Source organism: Hirsutella rhossiliensis, assembly GCF_020360975.1.
Source record: "Hirsutella rhossiliensis strain HR02 chromosome Unknown scaffold00015, whole genome shotgun sequence".
Classification (NCBI taxonomy): domain Eukaryota; kingdom Fungi; phylum Ascomycota; class Sordariomycetes; order Hypocreales; family Ophiocordycipitaceae; genus Hirsutella; species Hirsutella rhossiliensis.
In genome coordinates this window covers 65,222-76,561 of record NW_025408681.1, presented here as the reverse complement: position 1 = coordinate 76,561, position 11,340 = coordinate 65,222, and the positions used below count along the sequence as shown (strand labels likewise).

The following is an 11,340-nucleotide window of genomic DNA, read 5'->3' as shown; positions in this document are numbered from 1 at the left end:
GGTATCTTTCCAGAAAAAATTGCTACTAGCAGCTGCGCAGTGTTGCTAATAATATAAACAATACGTATATTGGCAATATGGACCCCTCGCAATATTATTGTACTGTCAAGAGGTGCGTATTGTATTGCGCAATATGGCATTGGTCCATATTGTATTGTATTGCCAGTGACCCAATATATTGCCAGTAAAACAATATATCCCGTATATCCCACGTGACCCTCATTATTCAACCGTCGTTGCTGAAATATCGTCACCCTGAAAATCCTGTATCCCAAACCATGACTTCAAGCACTCCAATGCCTGAATTACATCACTCCCAAGTCGATTTCGACGGTCTGTGATGGTTATTTTTGCCCCAGAGAAGAGTCTTTCGGGCTCAGCAGACATTGCGGGAATTGACAGTATATCCACCGCCATTTTGCTCAGGTATGGGTAGTTCTTTTGCTGTGTTTCCTCCAGCCACCATGCGAGGGCGCTTGTGAACCCATAAACCCGTTCAGACTTACAATATCGCTCGTACTCGTCTGTGATAAGTGCTGGTTGTAGGTGCTTGTTTCTCCAATTCAAGAACTCGTTCGTGGTCGTCAACGGAACCTCAGATAGAGAAGGCGGCTCCACAGGTTTATAATCATCCCACAGTGTCTCCATCAGCTTCTTTGACGAGTCAGCCCACTCCTTCTTCCAGTTTTCGTGTATGTAGTGCCATTTATGCGAAGGGTGAAGCACAATCGCAGCGACGTAGGCAGGCGATTCGTCAGTAAGACAATAGTACTTATCCATCTTCGCCCAGCCCGAGTTATACATTGGTGCCATAATCGGATCGTCGATATGTGCCTCTTTTCCTGCTTCAAATTGCGCCAATACGAAGTCCATAGCCAAGAGAACATTGTCAAGAGTTGCAAACGATGACTCAAGGGCCTTTGTCGTCATTTTAAGCTTCTCCAAGAAAGACTTGATCTTCTCGAGGATGACCCACTCCTCGGGAGAGCTCGTCTCCGGCACAATCTCCTTCCACCCATTTGTTGAATATCCCTCGACTGCGCCTCTAAGATGCAAGGCCGCTCGTAGCATGGTGTACCACGAACTCCACCTCGTGTCATTATCTCGCGCAAGCTTGCGATTATGGCTGATGGCCAGAAACTTTTGGCGACGCTGAACACTACTTTGGACGAAAACCACGAAGTTGTGGAGCTTGCCAAGGGACCCTTTTCCGCCACGCCTCGATCTCTTTTAGTGTCACATTATGCCCATCACGTTCGTCGTCTTTGAGCTTCTCATTATCGGTAACGAAGAGGAAAGCTTTGGCGGCAAGGTTGATAATGTGACCTTGGCAGCGGAGTCGGTGAGATTTGGGATCGTATCGAATGTCATATCGACGTAGAAGGCCTGTAGATGTTAGGGCCAGTCAGAAAAAACAGTGCGCCGTACTTACCAAGGGAAAGAGATCTCATCATTGTATCGTTATTGCCTGCATTGTCCATCACAAAATATCCAAGGTTGGAAGCAAACCCCCAGTCATCAACCACTTCCAAAATTGCCCTTGCCAGGTGATATCCGTCGTGCTCACTGTCGATGTCTTTCAAAGCCAAGACATGGTGTTCCAACTGACTGTCTTCTGCAACGTAATGAGCAACTACGCCTAAGATGGCCAAAGAGTTGGGGGAAGTCCATAGGTCGCAGCTGATATGAATTTTTGACTTTGCTGACTGGATGCGCTGCTTGACCTTCTCCTTCTGACCTTCGTACTGCCGCATAATCCATTTCTTGATGGTCTCGTGTGTATCTGGAAGCCAAGTATCGATATCGGCGTTGAGGTAGGCTAAGAATGCTCGGAATTCTGGGCATTCCACAAGCCTAAATGGGAGAGAACAGGACGTAATAAACCTTACGTATAAAGCTTCGAGCTGGTCTGGGTCGATCGAGTCTCCGGATTGATCGTTGAGCCGACGGCGTTTTCGGGGATGTTCTTTGGCCATAACACGAGCTATCTCGAGAATAGTTCGTATATTCGTGACTTTGGCTGTTCGTGGCGCGCCTTTTGGGAGGCCGTGACCGTCAGGAGGAGGATCCGTAAGGTGCTTGGCTGGGGCCGCAGTTCCACCGGAACAGCAATACGTTTTGTCACAGTGTTTGCAGCGCCATTCTTCTTTTCCGGTCCGCTGATTGTAGTATTTCGTCTCTATGTCCTCGTCTGGCATATGAGAAAAGACCCATGATGTTCTTGGCTTGGCCGAAGGGTTTATGGAGGCCGTGCGAGGTTGCGACGATTGGCATTCAGTGGTTTGGGTCTCATCTGGATCATGCAACCGTGGGCTGGAAATCTCCGAGTATTCGTCTGATATTGACGAATCCCGTCGCGGCGATGTTTGAACAAAAGGCAGGCGTTGTTGAGGCATCGAGATTGCTTGTAAGTCCTGGGGTGGGAAAGCGGGGTTGAGGAGGAAAACAGTGTTTGGACGGCGAGCCGCTACCCTGTAGGTCTGGATTTATACATACATTTACGCGTTTCCGTGCGCCAATAGGAAGATTTTACGTCCTGGAGGTCCGCCAGACGAAAAACAATACATAGAACATGCTTATATTTACGCGTGTATTTTGACGCGTCATCATATTGGCGCGAATTGGGGAACGGAAAGGCGAATGACCACCAACCAATACAAACAATACAAGCCATATATTGCCAGTATGGAAGGCGCCATATTGTATCGTCACAATATGACGGCGAGCATATTGTATTGGTACAATATGAGAAATCGCGTATTGTATTGTATATACTGCAGTATACTACTTTATTGTCATATTATTAGCAACACTGCAGCTGCGCTTTTCTGTTGCTCCAATACAGACGCCCGTGTCGCACCGCGTTTCCTCAGGCCGCTTTGTGGATCAATCTGGTGCCTCTGTTCGAGATGATTTCTCACTCCCGACGTGCCATTGATCACAAATAACTCTTGCTTATACTTTCCGATCGCACATTCGTGACAGTAGTATACCTCTTTCTTGTCACTGTCTCGGATGTAATGAAGACCGTACTTCCACACATGCGAACGAGCCGAGACGAGCTGCCTTCTTCGTCGTCGTCGCGCGACGCAGGTACGTGACATGGTCTTGTACGAATTCGTCCGGAGGCTCAGGATAACGGACAGAATTAGACGATGGCGTCGTAGCGGAAAAGTGTGGCGCGGGACACGATGCAGGAGATCTGGAGCGGATTGATGCTGAACTTGTCGTAAACGAAGATGGCGAGGTTGGCGCTGGAGATTCCATGATCATGACATACACCAGTTAAGGTATGGTCACTATGGTGGCTTTCGATCATTCGATCTTGGTCCATCGTCCAACTAGCCTAACGTAAAAATTTTCGGGCTCCAACATCACGGAAGTAATTCGATTGAAAGGATCATTTAAGCTTTCCTGTCCCTGAAAGGATCATTTAAGCTTTTCCTGTCCCTCCGACGACGCGATTGACAAGTCTGGCCAGTGATACGTTAGGTCATGCTCCGTCCTACATGGAAGAACTCATAAAACTGGGTGCAATGAGAAGTACTTTCTAATACGCACTAACACTAGCCTTACCTTCGTGCCTTCCTGGGATAGCTACCCGGCAGCAAAGACGAAAAGCATCCGTTCGGTGCCGGATCGACCTGACCAAGGTAGCCAGGTCGATAACTTATTGTGAGGATGATGGTATTCATGATTGAATGGAGTAGATAAACTGGCAGAAAACTGGTCAATAAGCCCTACAGATGACACTGGAATCATCGCCGCTCGGATTCTGCCTGGTCATTCTCCGCAGTGAGCCTCTTACCTGAGCTTATTTTTAGCGTTACTGGTATGATTCGGTATACCGGTAATACCATGGTATCAAGTTTTTGTCAAACCATACCAGGTCTTGGCGGTATTTACCATACCAATACCAACTCATACCGGACCATTCCGATCACTGGGCAACATGGGAACCACTACACAACGTCGTCAACGCTCACATCGCCATCAAAGAGTTCGAGAAGCACAACAAAAACAAACCCAGACCGACGAAACAAGAAGCGCAAAATGCTCGCCTACAGGCTCAGCAAGACGTGGAAGAATCAGAAGCGATGGAGTAAAGGAGGCCCATGTGTGAGGAACGATCATGTGACTTTCATACTTTATGAAAGGTCCCGCTTTTATTCATGTAAATAGCGAAAGTCAGAGTCTTCCTTAGGAACCTCTTTCTCTCTTGTAGACAATCACTTTACCCAAGTCGCACTCGACCTTGTTCGTGCACTTGTACCGTCACAGTTACCAGGCAGACATACGCGAACGATCTACGACTCACTTAGTGGGAAAGAAGCGAGAGTACTTGCGCAACTTCGCACAGGCAAATCGAGACTCAATAGTTACCTTCATGGAATACAGGCGGCAGAAAGCGACCTATGTGGCTGTGGTCAAGCAATCGAGACAGTGGAGCACTTCCTCTTTCGATGTAAGGCATGGATCTATGAAGAGAAAGCATGATGAAATGCAATCGAACCAAGATGGGAAATCTGTCTTTCTTCCTAGGAGGAAGTCGATGTCCGATGGCGACAAATGGAAGCCGAACCTACCAGCAGTACGCGCTACGATCAAATTCGCGATGGCAACCGGGAGACTAGACACGGACCAACGATGACAGTACTGGCAAACCAGAGTGCACAGTACTAGCACCATACAGCCTCTCATTGACAGACCGGGCTTCAGCTGCTGAGAATAGGATGCTGAACACTTGGAGAAATGGGCCTTCAAGCAGGCCTGTCAACGGCGAAATTGGAGGCTGAAATGTACGGATAGGAGCAAAATGTGGGGCTTCTGGGTGTTGCAGTCGAAAGTGGAGGATCTGTAAATAGCTGAGTGTCGCGGCCCTCTAGGGTTGGTCCCTCCGGGCGGAATAAATTGCATTGCATTGCATTGGCTCCCGTAGACCCAGCCGAAGAATACGAAGCGAAGATCCTTCCGCCCGCGCTCTCAGCTTGCTGAGAGTTCTTCATATTTCTTTACTCTGGGGTAGGTGTGGCTCTTGATTGCCATCATGGCAGAGCCTGAAGTGGCGCCTCCGGCCGACGTGGGGGCGGGGCTGGATCCAACTAGCCCGTCGCCATTGACGCGTCCGACGCGAGTGAGGACGCCCAGCGCACGAGTGCAGGATACGTTACGATCGTTGGAAAGTGCGACCGCGAGAGCTCCCAAGCGTGTCTCGACCCGAACGACGCGAGTCATATCGGTGGGCAACGAAAGCGAAAGAGGCGACGAGGTGAAGTCACGCAGCAATGTGGAGACCGCCAAATCGATGATGCAAAGGGTTCTAGAGATGCTGGCGAAGATGGGAAGCGAGATGGTGGAGCTGAAACATCGAGTATCCGAGCAAAGCGACACGATCAGGAAGCTGAGCGCCACGGTGTACAAGCAAAGCACCACCATCCAGGGACAGGAAGATCTGATCCGAGGCTTGAAGCCCAGGTCCAGGAATCCAAGGAAGAGTTTCGACGTAAGAGCGAAGAACACGACAAGCAAATGAAACAGGAGCACCGGGATCTTAAGAGAGAATTGGTCGGAATGAAAGAGCAACTAGATCAGCTGATGCAAAAGCTGGATGTATCGGGCGAGGTGGCTTTGCCAAGCGGCCCTCGAGCAACGTTTGCGGACGTCGCGCGCGCCCTGCCAAACAGCCCGCCCTCCAGTACACGCAGCATACCTGGTCCAACCAAACAGCAGACAGCCAACGATTCTGTCCATTGTACCATTGACACGTCTCGTGTAAGTGAGCCGAACAGGAACAAAGCGCAAATCGGGCAGATACGACAGGCCATCGAGGTTGAGATGAGAGCGAAGAACGGACATGAGACCTGGAGGTGCGCAGCAGTTGTGAGAGAATCCCGGAATGCCGACCGAATCAAGATCGTCTGCAGAGATGAAGCCGAGCTTCAGCTGGTCAAAGAGGCGGCGCAGAAGACAGCCGTGGAGGAGCGCGAATCATGAGAGACCAGCTGTATCCGGTCCGGGTCGACAACGCCAACCGGACAGCAATCCTCGACACGGAGGGCAATATCCTGCCCGGAGCGATCGAAGCTTTGAGTGCCGAAAACAGAGTGACCATTGGCAAGATTTCCTGGCTGAGCAAACGAGAGTCTGGTAAAGCCTACGGATCCATGGTAGTATATGTCACCAAGAAAAGCGATGCAGAAAGGCTTCTGGACGGTGACTACTTTGACCTAGCGGGAGAGTCGGCCACCACTTATAAGTTCGAGCCAAGAACGGGACCGATCCAATGCTTCAATTGCCAGGAGATCGGTCACAAAGCATATTCATGCAAGAAGCAGCGGACATGCGGCAAGTGCGCAAACGCTGGGCATCACCACCGAGAATGCACAGCGATTGAGCCAAAATGCGTCCCGTGCGGCGGACCGCATGAGTCGTTTAGCTGGAAGTGCAGGATGAGGAACCCGAGCAGCGATGCTTGAGTCCCTCCGCATCCTACAGCTGAATGCACACAAGAGTGATGTGGTGCAGCAGAGTCTGATGAACGACGAAGACCTGAAGGATTTTGCCGCACTGGCTATATCTGAGCCACATGCGCGCAATATCGACGGAAAGGTGGTGACGAGTCCTATGGGACACCATAACTGGACAAAGATGATTCCGACGTGTGTTCGTGACGCCCTATGGCCGATCCGCAGCATGCTCTGGATCCGAAGTGACCTTGAGGCGGAGCAAGTGCCTGTGCCGTCGGCCGATCTCACAGCAGCGGTACTCCGACTTGAGGAAGGAGGTGATGGTGGTGTCAGTGTATGTGCAAGGAAAGAACGACGAGGCGCTGACGAACGCGATGGAACTATTGCGCGACGTGATCGATCGCTTCCGCAATGGGACAGGAGACGCACCGATGTGGTTTTGGCGGGGACTTCAACCGCCACGACCTCCTCTGGGGCGGAGATGAAGTGTCAGCGAGCAGACAAGGGGAGGGCGAACCCATCATTGACCTGATGGACGACTTTGGTCTTAGCAGCCTTCTCGCGAGAGGGACGAAAACGTGGCAGAGGTCGGACGAGGAGAGCACCATCGACTTGGTGTTGGCATCGGCGGAACTGGCGGACGAGTTGACATCCTGCGTGATTCATCCAACAGAGCACGGATCAGACCATAGAGCGATCCAGACGACATTCGACATTCGAGTGCCGGAGCGTACCTTTCCGCAGCGCCAGATGCTCAAGAACGCGCCGTGGATCGCCATCGCAACCAGGGTCGAGGACGAGCTTCGGCCTCTTCCGTGGACTGTGGGGGTGCAGACGCAGGCGGATCAGCTCATGCGGGTGGTCACCAAGGCGCTTCGAGATCTGACCCCTCAAGCCCAGCCGCCGCCATACGCGAAGCGATGGTGGACAAAGGACCTGACGCAACTCCGTCGGACGTACACGTATTGGCGCAATCAAGCAAGGGCGCAGCGAAGAGCCGGTCAATCGCGGCCGGATCTGGAGCAGCGCGCCAAGGAGGCTGCGAAGGAGTACCACGACAATTTGCGGAAACAAAAGAAGGCCCATTGGGATGACTTCGTCATCGAAGGGAGCAACATCTGGAGGGCTGCCAAGTATCTGAAGCCTGGTACGGAGATGACGGATGACAAGGTGCCCCCGCTGAAGAGAGCCGACGGCTCGATCACTGAAAGCAAGGGCGAGCAAGCCGAGGAACTCCTGAGCACCTTCTTTCCGCCTCTGCCAACGAGGATTGAGCCGGAGGGTGAACGTCCGCAGAGACAAGAAATAGCCATGCCAGACCTCACCTTGCAAGAGATTGAGGAGAAGGTGATGGCGGCGAAGCCCTGGAAAGCGCCTGGTGAGGATGGCCTTCCTGCGATCGTGTGGAAGAAGCTCTGGCACGTGGTCAAGCACCGGGTGTGGACGCTCTTCAGCTCATCGCTCCGAGAGGGCGTCGTGCCTCATCAATGGCGAACGGCTAAGATCATTCCCCTGAGGAAACCAGATAAAGGGGATTACACCTTGGCCAAGGCGTGGCGACCGATTTCTCTCTTGTCAACGCTTGGCAAAATCCTGGAAGCAGTCGTTGCGGAACGTATCAGCTATGCAGCAGAGGCTCAAGGGCTTTTGCCCGCGAACCACTTTGGTGCACGGAAGCGCAGGTCCGCAGATCAAGCACTTGTGCTTCTACAGGAGCGGATCTACAAGGCCTGGAGAACGGGCAGAGTGCTCAGCCTCATCAGCTTTGACGTCAAAGGCGCATACAACGGAGTGTGCAAAGAGCGAATGCTCGAAAGGATGAAAGCCCGAGGCATCCCGAGTCGTCTGGTCAAGTGGATAGACGCATTCTGCTCGGGACGGACCGCGTCGGCGGTTGTCAACGGGCACACATCCGAGCAACAAACCCTGCCGCAGGCCGGCCTACCCCAGGGATCCCCTCTGTCGCCAGTGGCTTTTCTTTTCTTCAACGCAGACCTGGTGCAAAGACGGATCAGTAACAATGGCGGCTCCATCGCCTTCGTGGACGATTACTCTGCCTGGGTCACGGGGCCAACGGCAGAGTCAAACAGAGATGGTATTCAATCGATTATCGATGAGGCGCTTGATTGGGAGAAGCGCAGCGGCGCCACATTTGAAGCAGAGAAGACATCCGTCATCCACTTCACACGCATCGCGGAGCGCGACAGCGACCTGCCTCTCATCATCAAAGGAAACGATGTCAAGCCGAAGAGCAACGTGAAGCTGTTGGGAGTCATCATGGACAAGGCGCTTCGCTTCAAAGAGCACATCGCCAGAGCAGCCGCCAAGGGGCTGGCCGCGGCCATGTGCTTGAAACGACTGAAGATGGCCTCGCCACGGATGGCGAGGCAACTGTTCGTAGCGACGGTGGCGCCAGCCATGGACTATGCCTCAAACGTGTGGTCGCACGCGTGCGGGGTGAAAGAAGCGGCGTGGATTGGCAGGGCCCAGCGAATCGGAGCCCAGGCTGTCACGGGAGGCTTTCGCACAGTGGCAACGGTAGTGGCCGAGGCCGAGGCCGGCGTGCAATCGTTCCGAGAACGGCATACTCAAGCGGCAGCGAAATTCTGGATAAGGATGCGGACGCTCCCGAAGACGCATCCTCTGACATCGTTGAGGCTCAAGCTGAACAGGAGGTATGCGTCGCCAATGCAGAAGCTCGCCTCGGCGATGGGAAGACTAGATACCAAACGCCTGGAAGTCATCCACGAGTTCGCACTGGCGCCGTGGGACGAACGAGTGCAGGCAACGTATGAGGCAGACCGAGCGGAGGTGCTGAAGTCGGATGACCCGGAGGACATCACTATCGCGACGTCCAGCTCGCAAAGGAAAGGCAAGGTCGGGTTGGGAGGCGTCGTTCGGGATGCTTCCCGTGACAGCGCAGACGAGGTGCTGGCCAGCTACTCCGTCACCCTTGGCTCCAGTGATGAGCAGAATGCCTACACAGCAGGACTCGAGGCAATCGCCATGGCCCTGAGGTGTGTTCCTCTAGGTCTTCATGACCGACAGCTCACAGTTGTGACAAGCAACCGCTCCGTCCTGCAAGTCATCGGGCGACCGCGGCAGCAGTCTGGTCAGTGCACGATACGGGCGATATACGGATCTGTTGAGTATCTTGCGAAAAGAGGCTGCAGAGTCAGACTTCGTTGGGTGCCTGCAAAGAATGAGGAGTTCACCCTTGGGCCACTGGCCAAAATGCAGGCGAAAAGAGCGACGCGAGATGAATGCATCGCTGAACCAGCAACGTTTCAGGCAAGAGCAACGACGTTACGACTGCTGCTCAACGAACACACTCGCGTTCGTCAGATCCCAGAAAGGGGAAAGCACTCAAAGCGCATCGATAAAGCATTGCCGGGCAAGCACACCCGCAAGATGTACGACGAGCTAACTAGAAAGGAATCTGAAGTGTTGGTACAACTTCGAACTGGCAAATCACGACTGAATGGCTACCTCTGCAAAATCGGGGCAGAGGAATCGGATGAGTGCACCTGCGGACAGTCGGCGGAAACGGTGGAACATTTCCTCTTTCGATGCAGAAGATGGACGGTACAACGAGAAATCATGCTTCGATATGCTCGCGGAAAGATGGGAAACCTGTCTTTCTTCCTAGGAGGCAAGGCAGAGTCAGACGACGACAAGTGGCAGCCCGATATGGGGGCTGTACGGGCGACAATACAGTTCGCGTTGGCAACGAAACGCTTCAGTATGGACCGACGAGGGACCATGTACTGATCAAGGGATAATCATACTAACACAACAGCCTTCAACTTGGCAGACCGCGCTTCAGTCGCTGAAGGTAGGACGCTGAACACTTGGAGAAACTGACCTTCAAGTAGGCCTGTCATGGTCACAGCGAACGAGGCTGGAAACAGATGAAAAGAAGCGTGGGGCTTCAGGTGCGATGGAACCATGTACAGTAGGTACGTAGCTTAGCGTAGTGGCTCTATGGGGGAACCCTCCGGGCGCAATACAAAATAATAATAATAATAATTGGCTCCCGTAAAGTAACGATGGTCTTCAACCAAACAAAGCAAGATCCTTTGGCTTACTCGGGGTTACTTGAGCTTACTCGGCTACCTTTCCGTTTTAGGCAAGTCGTTGGAAAACCCCCTTTTCTATTGAGGTCACGGCACGAAACTGCAGCCCCCATCAATCTACCTCATTGATGGTAGGCACCTATGTGCCTACAGATACGCATGCGCACAAGCTGTAGGCTGAGTCACAGTCACGACAGGTAGGGTAACCGGTGATGACTTCAATTGTAACTAACTAGGGAAGAGGAAGCTATTCATAAGAAACGGAATGTGCACCGGTAATGGGGGCATGCAGCCGGGGCTGCGTGCCCTGATCGCGGGGTAGGGTGTCACGTGGGAGTCGTGCATGAACCGTGATGGTATCCCGATTGCACGGGTTACTCAGCAGGTTAGTATTCCAACACTCATGTCTTTTGCTGCCAGGAACTCTGGCGCAGGACAAACCCCAAGTCAATAATGCCTTCAAATCCAACCCTTCAGCGTAAGGGGTGGGCTGGAAAGACTACATCCCCCTCTGAGCCGATCGATTCTGCAGAGTTCAATACCCACAGCTCGCCGAGCTTGGCAGGCTTGCAAACAAATAAATCGTAATCAAATCTATCCAAATAAATCCAAATCAAATCAAATCAAATTGAAGAAAATTTTATTCAAATCAAATCAAATCATAAGGCCTTGATTTATTTGGATATTTGAATTCATTTGGATAAGCTACTACTGTCCAATCAGCGCTTTGGGTCAGCCCCAGTTCTCCTGCCCAATTTGGCAATCGGTTCGCATCTCGCAATTTACCTGCCCAGATT

At 52.2% G+C, this 11,340-nt stretch overlaps 2 protein-coding genes across 2 annotated transcripts; one reads left to right on the top strand and one right to left on the bottom strand.

Moving 5' to 3' along the window:
• Positions 1-376: 376 nt before the first annotated feature.
• On the bottom strand, positions 377-1,454 carry HRG_10124 (transposase-like protein; the record flags this gene model as incomplete). Its single annotated transcript, XM_044868595.1, has 4 exons — positions 377-444; positions 507-1,205; positions 1,255-1,386; positions 1,433-1,454. The coding sequence occupies 4 exons, from the start codon at positions 1,452-1,454 to the stop codon at positions 377-379; spliced, it is 921 nt and encodes a 306-aa protein (XP_044715950.1).
• A 5,424-nt stretch (positions 1,455-6,878) lies between these two features.
• HRG_10123 (endonuclease-reverse transcriptase domain-containing protein) lies at positions 6,879-9,730 on the top strand (the record flags this gene model as incomplete). The annotated part of the gene is made up of 7 exons (XM_044868594.1): positions 6,879-7,600; positions 7,679-7,904; positions 8,181-8,562; positions 8,629-8,860; positions 8,951-9,484; positions 9,533-9,579; positions 9,708-9,730. The coding sequence occupies 7 exons, from the start codon at positions 6,879-6,881 to the stop codon at positions 9,728-9,730; spliced, it is 2,166 nt and encodes a 721-aa protein (XP_044715949.1).
• Positions 9,731-11,340: the final 1,610 nt, after the last annotated feature.